Consider the following 15,271-nt stretch of genomic DNA (forward strand, 5'->3'; position numbering starts at 1 on the left):
ATTATTCAGGGACTGCCCCGTGGGCCCTGGAGCAAACACTTCCTGGGACCTGAGGAAGATATTCTGAGCAGGTGAACAGCAGCACTGCAGAGGGTGTGTCTTTTTCTATGTGGCCTAAGAAGCTCCTCAACTCTGGAGGGCAATCCAGTGTAGGGAGGACTCGGGGTCACACGCTCCCCTCCCTTTAGTGTCAGGGGGTGCTTCTCCTTCTCCTTTATTTTTAGTTTATTTGCTTTTTTTGTTTTAAGCACACCGAGTGATAATCCACTGAGACTGTAATGCTAAACCACTTTTCCTACAGAGTTTTTAAACTGGGCCTCTGAGGAGTTTGATACAATTCAATGACTGAAGTAATACCTTTGTCCATTTGAGCATTAAATGAGCCGTTGAAATGCAGCTTAGTTAGAAGAAATTTCAGATAGTAGTACTTGCTTATTTTTTTATTATTATTATTTTTTTAATTTCTCTCCCAGCTGAGTAGAGAGCAGAACTTGAAAACTGCAGCTCCGTCACTTTCCATAGCCTCTCAGGTCAGCCTCTCACCAGTGTTAATTAAATATAACCCCCTTAGAATCTGACAGGTTAAGTGAGAGCATCACAGCATTATTCTGCAATATATTACTGTGAACACAAATGGCCATAATCTGTTTATAAGAAGACTTCTTTCAGCAGAGGTCACACTAATGAAAAATTATAAGAGGCAAAGGAACATAATGTGACAACTGTTCATGGCAAAATACATTTTAAACTACCCATTTCCACATCTATTGTCCTTAAATAACACATATCATAAAGGAAACTCATGTTAACAGATGGTTTCAGCTCTGGGCAGCAAATGCAGGCCAGTTTTCCGTGTGATAAAGTGAAACTGTAAAAGCCAGTGCATAATTCAGTCAATCTCTTGATTGACTGAAAAGTCTTCTTCCTTTTCCTCAAGTTAGAGAATTTTCAACCAGCAGTTACAAGCATTAGTGTATTTTCTCTTTTTTCGCAAATGCTGTCTCTTCTGTAGCACAACTTGACCAAATTCTAAAACTGGAAAATTGCTGAAATAATGGTTCTGTACCAGCCATTTTAAATTAGAAAAGTCTCTTTAAGCAACTGGGTTTATGGCTCTAAAAAGTTCCATACACTGTCCAGAGCTATCTGTAAATTAAATCATTTAAAATAAAGCTCTTTAATCCTCTACAATTAGTCTTGTTTCTCTGAACATGACTTTACTGTAAATGCTCCTTCCTGACTCTCCTATTGTCCCAAGATTCCTGAGAAGAAAGCAGCCAGGCGATAATTCAACATTATTGCTGCTTCAGTGCACTAACCGCTTAAAGAGCAGCAAAGAGTCGGCTCTCTGCCCCCACAGCTCCCGCAGTCTCCTGGCCTGAGGCAGGCGTCCTGACCCAGCAATGTCCAGATGTCAAGAGGAATCCCCAGCGCCTGATGCGGCAGGCGCCCCAGTCCGGTATGCTCACACATCTGCTTCATCTGCTGGCCTGCAACCTGCTGAATGCGCTCGGAGGGCAAGGCAGGCTAGGGATGGGTAAGGACGCACTCCCCAGCCACTCCAGGACACTCATCAAAACTGAAATTGTAAAACAGCCCCAGAAACTCTCAAAAGGATAGAGCTCTGGCATTCAGCAAAAACCTTCTAAGCATTTTCCTCACAAGAACGCCACAGGATAAGATAAGACAGATGCCACGATAGCGCTTCTCAGCCTTGTTAAATTCTATTAGGCTTAAAGTGTCTTCTGGATAGTTAACTAGAAATCTGGCAAGTACATGAACTCTTTGGGATCCTGAGAATGTCCTGTTGACTTTGAAATTTTTCCCTCTTATGATTTAATTAAATTACTTTTACTTGAATATTATAATAAGAGAAGAATAAGTTATGAAAGAAAGCTTCTAAATGATTGTGCTTCCTATATACCAGTCAGCAGAGTTTAAAGCAAAGAATCTGGTCAGGAAGTGAATTTTAAAATACACTTAAACCATCTATTATAGTCCTATTTTGTTTAATAGATGAGCAATCTGGTCCAAGCCACTTACCTATCTGAGCCTCACTTTCTTCTTCTAAAATATGGGGATAAAATTAAAGCACATTTATTATAAAGCCTAAATATAAATTGCTTATTAAACTGTGAAAACTATACAATATGTATTATGTATTATATATGTGTGTGTATACGTATATCTACTATGTGTGTGTATATATACATATATGTATATAATATTCACACTATTCTTATATCTGTTTGGTTTTGTTTCTAGAAAGTAATTCAGGCTTCTTTTGTAATAGCCAATTCACACAGCAAATACAAATTCTCTGCCAAGAATGATCCCATTTATCTATCCTACAGGATCTCAACAAACAACGTCCTGTAAACAAATGAATGAACAGCTCCCAGGTCCTCACCAAATTTCGTATTTACTTCACTCTGAAAGATAGACTTACATACCATAACAGTGAGACATAACATTCCGTTGCTGAAAGCCAGAGTATATGGTATGCGAACTACAACTGAAAACATGAGCCTGAGGAGAACGGTGACTGTTCTAGCCAGAAGGGACTGACTGGCTAGAATAAAAGTCTTAGTTTTGAAGATCAAAATGAAGTAAAGAACCAAAGATAAACAATCAACTAGTTCTCAATTTTTAAAAAATCTGCCCACCCAGGTTCAGGCGGATAGGTAGGTAGGTGGGATATTTGGGATATTTCTAAGATGAGTAAAATTTGTAATATCATCTCTTTGTGATATATTTCTTGCCCTACTTTCTCTTCCCCTTGCTAGAAAGAAAACTCCATGAGGGCAAGGAGATTGTTTGATTCACTGTTATTTCCTCAGTACCTAAAACAGATTTTCTCCACTTCGGCACTACTGATATTGCAAACTGGATAATTCTTCATTGTGGGGGCTGTCCTATACATTGTAGGGTATTCAGCAGCATCCCTGGTCTCTACCCAATAGATGCTGGTAGTATCTCCACCCCCACCTGATATCATAACAATCAAAAATATTTCTCGACATTGTCAACTGAACCCTAGGGGGCAACATTGCCTCCAATTGAGGACCACTGGTCTAGAATAGCACCTGGCACGAAATAGGCACTATGAATCTCTGTTGAATAATTGAATGATTAAATCTGTGATGTTTGGATTTTCATACAAACTTTTTCAAATTTCCTGAGCATGATCATTTATAAGCTCCCTTAAAATAAAAAGATTTTGATACAACTCTAACATACAAAACGTGTTAGGTCATTGTAACAATCATATTCAAAGCTAACAAATGTAACTTTGAGTAACAAGATTTTAAAAAGAGAGGATGTAATACTTCCTTCTGTCTTTAATTTAAAGGAATAAGTGAATTAGACTAAAAATTTCATAAATCCCCAAAATAGATTTTCTAGGTTTAAAATAACTCTATTTCAAACTGGCTTCAAATGAGCACCGTATGCTTGCTCTTTGCATGGTTTGAGATAGTCAATACATACATATATACTTTAAACAAAATTTTTGTACAGATCTATGATTTATTTATTTTGGTTTTAGATCATACTGCTCAAGGTCAATAGCATTAGAGAAATCACTGATAAGGGACCAAAAATCAAGGTCCAGGTGGATATACGTATCATGACATTAAAGGTTAGTTATAGGTATTTTAGCTGGTGCTATAAGAGAAACACATAGCCAGGAATGAACTCAATGAAGTTTACTGGAAATTAAACATTTTTGTTTAAGTCTTTCCTTCACCAAATGACCAAAAGGGTGGAGGCCTTGGGAAATTTACTTGGCTCTACTTTGCCTCCACGTTGCAGTCTATTAACAGGAAATGCAAATACTTAGCTAATCACATATTAAATGATTTAAAAATATCAAGGAACTGGTGTTTATAAAACTAAGAAAAAAGAATGGTAATTAATTCCTCTCAGGATGACTCTACCGATGACTCAGGATGACTCTACCGATGTCATCAATTATAAGGGAGGAATGAAGGAAGGGAAATACAATGATTTTTTTTTTATCCCCACAGCAACTAGTAGCATACTGATGTATGTTTAGTGCTTGTTTATTTACATTTAATGGAGAAAAGAATGAATCATTAGTGCCATTTAGGTTTGCAAGATATGTGAGAAAATCTAGTTATTTTCCTAATCCTAAATATCTAGAACAGTCAAAATAAAGCAAGATGGTTTCAAATCAGTACAGAGAGCTTAAATCATTACAATTTTTTTCTGAATTTACAATTTAGATGGATTTTCACAAACATGCCTACCTGTAACTTATGAATTTTTCTATGAATAAAACAGTAATGAAGAATTGGCAGAGTAGTAATGATTATTTGCTAGCTCTACTGGTCAGAAGTTTTATTCCTCCACTGGGTCATGTCTATAAAGGGAATCCATCAAACTGTATCTCTTCAATTCCTTTTAATTATATTAATAATATCACTAAAAATATTTTGGGTTTGGAAAAATATTGTTAGTGCCAATATGACACAAAGTGAGCTACAGATTCAATATAATTCTTACCAAAATTCCAATGGCACTTGTTACAGAAATAGGAAAAACCACCCTAAAATTCATATGCAACCACAAAGACCCTGAATAGTCAAAGCAATCTTGAAGCACAAGAACAAAGCTAGAAGCATCACATTTCCTAATTTCAAAATATATTACAAAGCTATAGTAATAAAAACAGCATGACACTGACATCAAACAGGCATACAGACCAATGAAACAGAACAGAGAGCCCAGGAATAAACCCACACATACTCAGTCAAATGATCTTTGACAAAGGTAACAAGAATACTCAATGGGAAAGGACAGTCTCTTCAATAAATGGTGCTGAGAAAACTCAATATCTAGATGCAAAATAATGAGATTGGACCTTTAGCTTAAACGACACATGAAAATTAACTTGAAATGGACCTTAAACTTTTGAGAATTGAAATCAAGATCTCAAAGAGATATCGTTACTCCCATATTCACTGCAGTCTTATTCACAATAACCAAGACACGAAAACAACCTAAATGTCCATTGATGGATGAATTGATAAAGAAAATGTAGTATATACATGGAATCTTATTCAACCTTAAAGAAAGGAAGAAAATCCTGCCATTTACAACAACATGGATGAGCTTTATGCTAAGTGAGACAAGCCAGACACACAAGGATAAATACGATGTGATTGACCCTTACATGAGGGATTTAAAATAGTCAAACTCATAGAGGCAGAGAGCAGAATGGTGCTTGCCAGGGATTGGAGGAGGGAACATGGGAAGTATTAGACAAAGGGCACAAAGCTTCAGTTATGCAAAATGAATAAGTCCTAAAGATCAACTGTATAGCATAGAGCCTATGGTTAATAGTAGTATAGTATACTTAAAAACTTACTAAGAGCATAGCACTTATGTTAACTGCTCTTATCACACAACATAATAGTGGTAGCAGGAAGGAACTTTGGAGGTGATGACTATGTTTATGACACAGACTCTGGGATGGTTTCATTGATGTATTCTCATCGCCAAACCCATTCGGTTGGATATATTAAATATGTGCAGCTTTCTGTATGTCAGTCATACCTCAATAAAGTGGTTAAAAATGTCACGTCAAACTATCTCATCATATCATTTTCTGATTGTAATTTACTAAATGTTGCATAGTCTGACTTATTCTATGGTTGGAAATTGGAGTGAAGCATTTTCTGAAACACTAGAACATTTTCTAAGCTTTCTAAGCTTCCAATCTGTCCTTCATCCCATCATCTCTTTGATTTCCAAGGTAGCTTAGTATAACATATAGGCATACAGATATATGATACATGGTACCAACCAAACAATACCTCAAAATTGCAGTTTGGTAAAAACGGGAATCAAAGTACCTGTCATTATTTTAGAAAACATTGTATCTTAGGTACAGTCTATTTAAATACAAGTACTCACACACCGGGAACTTCCTGGTGAAAGGATTAATTAGTGAGGCTGGAGCTAAATGAATATTGGTGGAACTCTTATATTAGGGAAGATAGAGGACTGCACTGATTTTGTAATTCCAAGGTCCTGGGTTCCGACTAAACCATCTCTATGGGTATACCCAATTATCCCATTAACCAAATAACTTAAATACAGTGATTAACAGGGATTATTGGGAAGAGCTGCACTCTCTCAAGTTTTAGGTATTACTTTAAAACCAATTGAAAATTCAATTTCTAAAAGAAAATCCAGTTTACCCAATATTTCAATTTGTGGGTAGGTATAAAATCACTGTTTCACTGATTATAATGACAAGTCAGATTTCCAAACACTAGGAAAAGTCTTCATGTTTTGTATCCTTCACTGATCTGCCTATATTTCTTTAACCTCCATCAGGATTGACTTGGTACCTGCCATTTTTCTTAAGAAGCCTACCTAGAAATGAAAAGTTGTTGACACGAAATAAGGACTCCTAAAGAGAGAGCCCTTAACTGTACCTATCCAAATAAAAAGTTTTCAAAGTTCCCCAAATATGAAATTCATTAATTCATTCATTTTACTAAATACTATACCAGGCAATATTAGGGATTCAACAGTAAACAAAAGAGACAAAAGTCCCTGAATTCAGTGACTTAGGTTCTAGTAAATTAGAATTATCTATCAGAAGCCCTTTAGACGGCAAAGCTAGTAGAATTGATTGCTTATGGGGGGGGGGGGGTGTTGGAAAGTGTTTTCCTATTCTGATGATGATTTTTTTTTGTGGATTCTAACACATGCCTCCTAATCCCACTTGCTATTCCCAAAAACCCTGAAAATAAATATTACCCATTTTTCACAATGAACACATTGTAAAAAGGGGGGAATTTGAGACCAGTACAGGACCACATAGCAAGTAGTTGTGGAAACTTTAATACAAGATACTGATTTCAAAGTGGAGCTCACTCCTTTAGTCCCCAGCTCATCTAATCCCAGCTGTAATGGTCCTCACAAGTTCCATCACACTCTTAAAGCAAAAGGAAGTGAGGAAAGGCTGATTAAGAGAAAAGCAAGCACTTCCCCTCAAAGCGTAACCCCACTGTTGGCATCCTGAAAACAAGCTTTGAATCAGTGCATCCCTTTTTCTCCATTGGGTAGCCAGTAATAGGTCACTCTAATCAACTCTTTATTCAGCTCTCTATTAGAAATCACAACCTCTTGAGCCCACCCAGCAAAGCTAACTCACCCTCCCATTCCTTCATAGCACTGAGGCATGTTTACGGCAGCGAACAAGAAGCCAGGCTCTGAGCCAGAGAAGAGCATCTACATATAATACCATAAAGATTTAGGCTGGAACTGAAATAGAAATAGAGCATTCTCAATATTGATGGGCACTTCTTCACTTTCCATTTGTAGCATGAAAATTGACAATATCATTTAAATAAAATATGTGTTTGCATTCACTTTTGCAAAAACTTCAATTGTTCTCCTCCATCTTTGCAAACTTGGCAAGACTTTAATAGTTTCATTTAAGAATAACTTATGGTTGATAGGTTTTCCTAGTGTTTTAAGGCTCCAATTATACTCCTTTCCTCAAATCTCCCCTAAACTACACATAATGCCCACCAAATAAAAGTGTAAATGCATTTATTGATTTAAAAAATTTTTTTTCATATTTAATTTCTTTCATTTAGACTGCTACCCATACTATCATTATAAAAACTTGTATGTTAAAATATATTCTAACTAAAGCCTGGTAGACTTTGAATGCTCGATAAAAATCATTCTCTGAGGCTAATGAAGACAGAAACTCTGCCTGTAACAATATTAAGTTTGTTTTCTCCAGTGATTCAGAGAAGTGAGCAATCTGTCAGTAATACATTGAGTGAAATTACTTGTCCTGTAGGAATAACTGCTGACAGTCACTTTATCTCAGGGCTGACCCAAACATCTCCCTGCTGACAAACAAATTACTATGTCTAACTTTGAAAAGGTAACTAGCTCGTTTTTAATTTTGATTGGTCTTTCAGAATCCCTGATACATACACCCTCAGACCCATCCTTCATTGTATTAGAAAGAGAAGCAACAAAAAGTCGGGTTTTGTTTTTTTTTTTGGGGGGGCAGGTTTGAATTAATGAGTAAGAAAAAAAAAGTAAAGAAAGAAAAGCCTTATCATTTGGAGCTATCTTAGAAAAAGAATTGTTATTGCTTCTCTCCAAGACTGTTATGCAGATAAAACTGGTAAGTATGTCTACCCAACATTAAGACTGGCAGTGCCGCCAGTGACTGACTGGGTGAGTGAACACATTACCGAGATGGTATTGTAGGAATTAATTTTCTTCAATAAAGTGATTTTTAAGGCTCATATATTTCACAATCTAAACATATGTCACTGTTTCATAAACAAAATAAATGGATTAAAATAATACATTACCAATATGCTGACATGTGGAGATATTTTAATTAGAAATTCTTAAGCTGTGTGATATTTAACTGCTGTATTTGCTAAGGAGAAGCATGCATCATTTAATAAGAAGGCATGAGACAGGTGTATCACTTTGCATGACATGGTACCAGATTGTGTTTAATATAAGCTACAACGATGAGGCAACATTGCTCCCAATTAAAACAAAACAAAACAAAACAAAATCAGTTTAAGGCTCTATCATATTGTAAGTCACCACATAAAATGAATCAATACACTGAACCTACTTTTTCCTTTAAAAAAAAAACTCACTTAGCGCTTAGTTTCTAAGACAACATTTCTTCAGATACAATCTAACATCTTAGCTATTTAAAGGCCATATTTACATGACTGCCTCATTATACCGGTCCCCCTTCCTTAACATTCTTTTTGACTTACTTGAAGGATCAATGCTAACATAGCTGAGGAAAGCAAATGGCAACTGGGCCTGAAATTTATAAGGGTAGAGAATTGGAATAAGTAGCAATATAATATATTGTTTACTGTAGCAAGTGCCCTCTCCTCTCTAAAGGTCAAAAGCACTGTAACCTCAGAGTTGCAGTTTCTGATTGTTCCCAGCGTTAAATACATTATCAAAATTAATGGTTCAAGCCCCTCAACCATCAGATATATGAGTATTCATGACTCCATCTGCTGAACTGTTTAACTAAACATAGCATTCTTTGGCCTGCTCTCTTCTAATATTGTGCCCCTGAGGCAGAGAAAAGCACAGCTTAGGTTAGCACAGAACACAAAAAACAAGCAAACAAACAAACAAACAAACAAACACTTTCCTGTATCTTCCATATTTAAACAAGAAGAAAGAACTGGAATACACACATGCCAAACAGGTCTTTCCATTTAAAATATCTTTTCTCTACTTGATAACCAGATTTCAGGCTTCCAAGGTATAACTATAAAGGCTGTCAATATTTACCCAGGCTTATTAACGCTAGAAGTGACCATCTTTGAAGGACAAATGAACTGTAATGTCAGACAGGACCCGTTCTGAGCAATGCAGCAGCGTGTGTTGGGGGGAGGTGGGGTGGTAGGGTGGTGGTGGTTCCGTGTTTCCCGGAAAATAAGCCCTAGCATGATTTTTCAGGAGGACATCCCCTGAACATAAGCCCTAATGTGTCTTTTGGAGCAAAACTTAATATAAGACCCGGTCTTATTTTTGGGGAAACACGGTATGCATGTGCTGTGGACTTTTTTCCTAAGAATCTCTGTTTAGAAGTAAAACCAGTTAACATCATTGTAATGTTTCCTTAGTATCAACAGTGTATCATGATCATGATTATGGGCAGACCTGTGACACTGTGGCTTGTCAAAGTCAGGGAGAAAACCGTAGCTAGAAAAAAAAAGCAGACTTTCAAATCAATAAAGCAAGATATCATTAAATTTTGCTCCTCTTGCTCAAGATTTAAAATGTTAATGTCTGTAACAGCTTAGATATGAGTGTCTACTGTGCTGTTCATAAACATCCCAACAAACATGTTATACCAGGAAAGTTTTCAAACAAGGCCAATCTTTCCTAACCAGGTTACCATAAACGCAAACAGAACAAAGGTTTCCTGACATGCAGCAAAACGTTGCAAAAAATGGGAGCAAGAGAACACAGCAAGAATAAACAAAAACCCAAGAAACTCTCCAACCAGCCCAAACTTAAACTGCAAAGCTGTGAGGGCTCCTGCTTTAATGGGTTCTCTGTTTAGTGTTAATAAAAGTGACAGACATCTGGCATTACGTGTGGTTCTGGATCAGCACTGCTATAGCACTACCCAGACTGGACAGTCACAGATGACATCATGGTTTCGAGAAACCCAACAGAAGCCAGATTTGATAGCATCAAGGGCCAGTGAGTCTGTGGGGGAAAAAGTCAGCCTAAGTGAAAAATTAGTATATATAAAAAAAAAAAGATTGGGTAGAAAACTGGCTAAGGGGGAGGCTGATGGGATAGAACTCAACACCTCAAGAGAAAATGCAAGTCGACGAGGTGAGGCAGACTTGCATTCGTGCCAAAGCCACCTGCTTTCACATTCTTTCAGGCACTTAAAAGTCAAACAAACTATCTGTCCTGAGCAGGTAAGCTTGCTAACTGTCATCATACACAAAGGCTTGCTCCTAAGGTCCAGCAATCAATCCTAGGCAGAGTATATTTTCAGAATGTCCAGAAATATGGCACCTTTTCTATACCCAAAAGAAAGCCTTAGAAAAGAAGTCCCTTCTGGCTGTATAGCAGACAGCAAATACTCTGACAGTGTATGTCTGGTCATGTCTGCGGGGGGAACCCCCCGTCTACCTCTCATTATCAAAGGGAAAGAGCAAGGTGGGCAACAAGCTCTGGAGCTCTTCCTGAGGCTACTTCCAAGGGGCCTTTGATCTTGTTCTCTTCTTTCCTAAGAGTGAGCTTTGTCATCGTCCAAAAATGCAGATTCCAAAGCAGCAGAGAAGATGTCAAAGGGGCACTTCATTGAGCACGTAGTATTTGATATGTATACGCTGGCAGAGCCAATAGGAGCTGAATATACAACTTTGTTAAATGTAACTATTTCTTTTTTTTTTTTTTAATTGAGTTGCCTATCCTAGGTTAGACTATACAATTTAGTATTACATGTAACTCAGGCAGTTAAAGTGTTTTCCGTTTTTTTGTGAGTCAACAGAGAGCTGGCAACTCTCCAGTATCTGATAGTCCCAGAGAAGGATGCCCAGGACATAGGAGAGGAACTAAGCATGACACTGGGGAGAGAAGGACTGGATCCCTGCAGAAGAAAAGGGCTTGGTTTTCAGAAGAGTTATATAAGCCACCTTCTTCTAAGGAGTAAGAATACCCCACAAAAACAACAAAGAGCTTTACTGAAGTTAAATATGAAAGGAACATTATACATGTTCATGGAGCAAAAAGCAACTTTAGGCCCAGACACCCATCTCTACTTCAGCTGGAGAAAACTAAATTAGGAAACCTGAATTAGGTAGAATTAGACATCCTGGGTAAGCACTCTGACTCTGTGAATATTTCGTAGCCTCAGTTAAACAACTTGACTTCTCTAAACCTCTGCTGATTTGTCTGTACAAGCGGAACTCTATTCCATCAACTTTAAGTTTGGTCAAATGAGATTTTTAAAACAGTTTTAAGCTGCCGTGTGTTTTTTAAAAAAAACCACAATACAGCACTATACATAAGAAAGTAAAAGAGTAAGGGAAATAAAGATGGGTTTGAAGACACTCATCATGTAAAGAATTTGGCTAAATGGATAGCAATAGCCTAATTCAGGGGCATTGGTTTGAGGTTTACCTTTTTTCCTGAAAGAAAAGGAGCAAAAAGGAGCCTCCTTAGGAATGAGAAAAAGGGAAAGATTATGTTGCAGTGTTTAGATTGTTTGCCACTTAAAAAAAAAAAGCCTAGCATATGACTGAACAATCCAGTCCCCCACCCAATGAAGCACCAATGGAAGTATCATACCTCAATCTGTTTGTGGTTGTAAGAGTGGCCACCACCATGTTCAAAGGTGTCCAAACTCCTGCCAAAACGGTCACTTAGGCCCTTTAGCCTTGGGTTAATTTGTGGGTGGGAGACATGACCCTTCTGTTTAGTAGCACAGTCAGAAAAAAAAAAAAAAAAAGACAAAACATACTGTCAGAACTCATGAAACAGAACACATATTTCTAAATCCAGGGCATTGACCACACCAAAGACTAGAAAGTAGAAGATTTAGGACCCAGACACTGTTTCATAGGAACTTGGTTACAAGATCAAACAATGGTACTGGTTCTTTTGCTTCTGACCCCAAGGACTGAGGCTCTAGTGTAGCTATCGGAAAAGGAGAAACAGATTAGGTTTCCTACGAGTGAGGTTTCTTTTTATATTTTACCAACTTCAGTAAGTTCCAGTGTTAGTAGTGGGGAAGGGGAAGGTTTGGAAGAGAGGTAGGGTTGCTGCTTCTGTTAAGCAAAATTTTTATTAATAGTTCTGCTGGACAGTCCATAACGGGTAACATCTTTTGGATGAGGCTTAGGATAAACAATTCTCAAAGTACTGCAAAAATTCTTACTTGCAGACCCAACAGAAAATGCTCAAAAAATGTGTTTCAGTGTAAAATATCTGCACATTTTTTTTATGTTCCAGTTGTGTAGGGAATAGAAAGAAGACATAAAAGTGCCCAGCCAGATGCTATTCCCTAGATTATTTAAGAAAACTCAAAAATAATCACAGTAAATGATGAGAATAAAATATTATCTTTAAGCTTCCCACTGTATTGAAATTCAAGTGATCATTTATTTCCTAAACGTTCAAATTCTGAAGGTTTAACCATTATTTCAATGATATTATCTCTTTGTTAAAATACTCATATTTAAAGTCAATTTCCCATTAAAATAGCAGTGCTAGAGGGGTGTAAAGATCACCTAGTCCTACTGTAAACCCTTCATTTTACTGTGAAGAAGGTAAGGTGCAAATGGTTTTTAATTCAACTTCCTAAACACACTTTCCCCAAGTTTGGCTTTGAAGTCGAGACCACTGATTCAGCATTTGGTCAGACACCACGTCCAGACTTCCGCCTGGCATGAGGCAAAGGACGAGGATGAGGCTACACATACTCAGGTGCGATGCGTTTACATGTTAGTAAACAGCTAAGTACTTTGGTAATAACAGTCCCCTGTCTTTTGAGCTGGAAGAAGGAAAATATCCAGCATTGTTTTCTGTTTTGATTCTTACATGTAAAAGCTAATCTGGTCATAAATGAAGACATGGATGGAAAACTGATAAGGAAAAAGTTAACATATCCAATAACAACTAGCCATAAAAATATCGTAAACCCATCAACTCACCTGACAGAGAATGTATAGTATAGTACTAAGTCATCGTGTCATTTTTCCTTTAACAATATTGAAACTGGCAGCTTTCTCTTCTGTTTGCAGTATGGGAAGTACAGAAGGTGTTAATCCTTCTAGGCTATGCTTAAAAAATTATTTAACATTCAGGCCATTATTTAGCATACAGCTGGTTCTCAGTTTTCTAAAGTACTGGCTCGTATCCCACATATTTTCCTTCTGGCACTTACCTGGAGCTGTAAAGGGCTGAGTCCAGAAGCAGCCGCAGCTGCCATTGTCGATGGAATGAACTGTACGGGGTAGTTATCACCTGTCGGAAAGAACAATGCATACAGGTTTAGACAATGCATGGGGAATCGCAGCAGACAAGTACAAACATGGTTCTTGGATTGCCTGAGCTTTACAACATCGCTCTAAGCCCCAACATCTGCAGAAACAAAAGGCTGAGTTGGGCACAGACTTGCAGGACTGCCTTGGAACTTTTTGTTAACAGATAGCTGGTAGGCAAACTGGCAAAACATGAATGTGATGTTAAAAAAATTAAATGTGCAATTCAAGCATGTTCACTCCATTACAAATCTTGTAATACATCATTTTTTTAAGAGTAAAAAAAATATCTTAAAGCCAGGCTGACACTCAGGTCATGGAGAAAGCATTAAGGCTTTTCTATTAGAACAACAAAACGTTTGGCTTGGTAGACAAGGCACAGCGTTAGAGTCCAAAAAAGATGATGAGCTATTGACTGTCCATAATTCTAAACTTTACTTTATTAAAAAAAGAAAGAAAAAAGAAAGCAAAAAATAGAGAAAAAAATTTTAAAAATGCAATCTCTTCAATTTGATAGGGGTGAGAGGGAAGCTAATCTTATCTGCTGACATTCTGTGGAATGCCTCATATCCCAAAGGAGAGTGGAAACCTTATTTTTCTGGATGAACTTCTGGTGGGTCCTCGTACAGAACCACGTACGTTAGGCACTTATCACTTATTCCTTGATCATACTCTGACTAAATAACCACACATTTTACATGGAATATTTGCATTCAAAGCCTGGTAGAGACTGAGCACGGTTCAGCAGAGATCGGTGCTACATCTTAATACGTTTCTGACTCCACACCTTGGGGTCTGAAGTACCGTCTGTGACCTAGGACCACGGGCTATGTGTGGCGACCTGAAGAGCTGAGAGACAGTGGTGAGGAATGTATTGTGGTAGCGGTAACTGAAATCCAAATTAATACATGTGTATAAATTACACAATATCAGCGATTTAATGGCTTCATCCACTTATTTAAAGGCAGTGTTATGTACTATCTCTAGGCTATATTTTAATAGGCTGTTCCTCCACACAGTTTTGACATTCATAATAATCACGCTGTTTTGCATGAACTTTTACGTCCTGAAAGCTGAATGCAATAATGAAGAGACAGTACAGAAAGAATCACAGTAATAAAGGCAAGCAACTGGAAAGCAATAAAACCTCTTTTTTCTCTGTGTGGACACTAATACCTGGAGCCTTCCTGATGCCCCTGGTTCCCGAGAACTGATCCTGCTTTGCCACATGAAGTGCTACTCAGCTGGCCCAATGTAAATGTTAAGTTGCTTTCGCTTTTTCCCAAATTGTTAGCTTCTAATCTACACAGTCTCTTTGCATCCTATCCATAATACCTCATCAGACCATTGAGCACAGTGTGTGCTTGTACACAGCCCAGTAACAATTGGCTTCTGATTGCATATGGAGCGCTGCGACAATGCATTCAGAACTCCATGTTGTGCTGGTCTCCTATGGAGCAATGCGCAAAATATCTGATCTCGTTTTTCCCCTTCCACGAGGTTGGCTTTGGTTTGCAGTGCCACGTGAGCTTTTTAAAAAAGATAACTAGGCCAAATTATTTTTTATAGTAAATGACTGTCGCTTTATGCTTAAATAATTCTACTAATCTTCTTGATATTTACACTAAATTATCTGATAAAAGAATATAATCACCTAAGTCAAATAATATTTCTTTAGTCGGTATCTTATCAGGTTAAAATAT

The 15,271-nt window shown here is 37.5% G+C and overlaps 1 protein-coding gene across 28 annotated transcripts in view; it reads right to left on the reverse strand.

Moving 5' to 3' along the window:
• Positions 1-15,271, reverse strand: part of SOX6 (SRY-box transcription factor 6) — a 595,594-nt gene that overhangs the window by 101,829 nt on the left and 478,494 nt on the right. For 20 of the 28 annotated variants that reach the window (XM_074336055.1, XM_074336057.1, XM_074336052.1 and 17 more), the window contains 2 exons: positions 13,472-13,551; positions 11,875-11,997 (listed from right to left, as the gene is read on the reverse strand). In XM_074336055.1, the coding sequence (XP_074192156.1) occupies positions 11,875-11,997; positions 13,472-13,551 (203 nt within the window). The remainder of the gene's footprint in view (positions 1-11,874; positions 11,998-13,471; positions 13,552-15,271) is intronic. The other 8 variants (XM_074336066.1, XM_074336065.1, XM_074336067.1 and 5 more) reach the window with 1 other exon arrangement.

The sequence above is a fragment of the Rhinolophus sinicus genome, linkage group LG06, assembly GCF_036562045.2.
Source record: "Rhinolophus sinicus isolate RSC01 linkage group LG06, ASM3656204v1, whole genome shotgun sequence".
Lineage (NCBI taxonomy): Eukaryota > Metazoa > Chordata > Mammalia > Chiroptera > Rhinolophidae > Rhinolophus > Rhinolophus sinicus.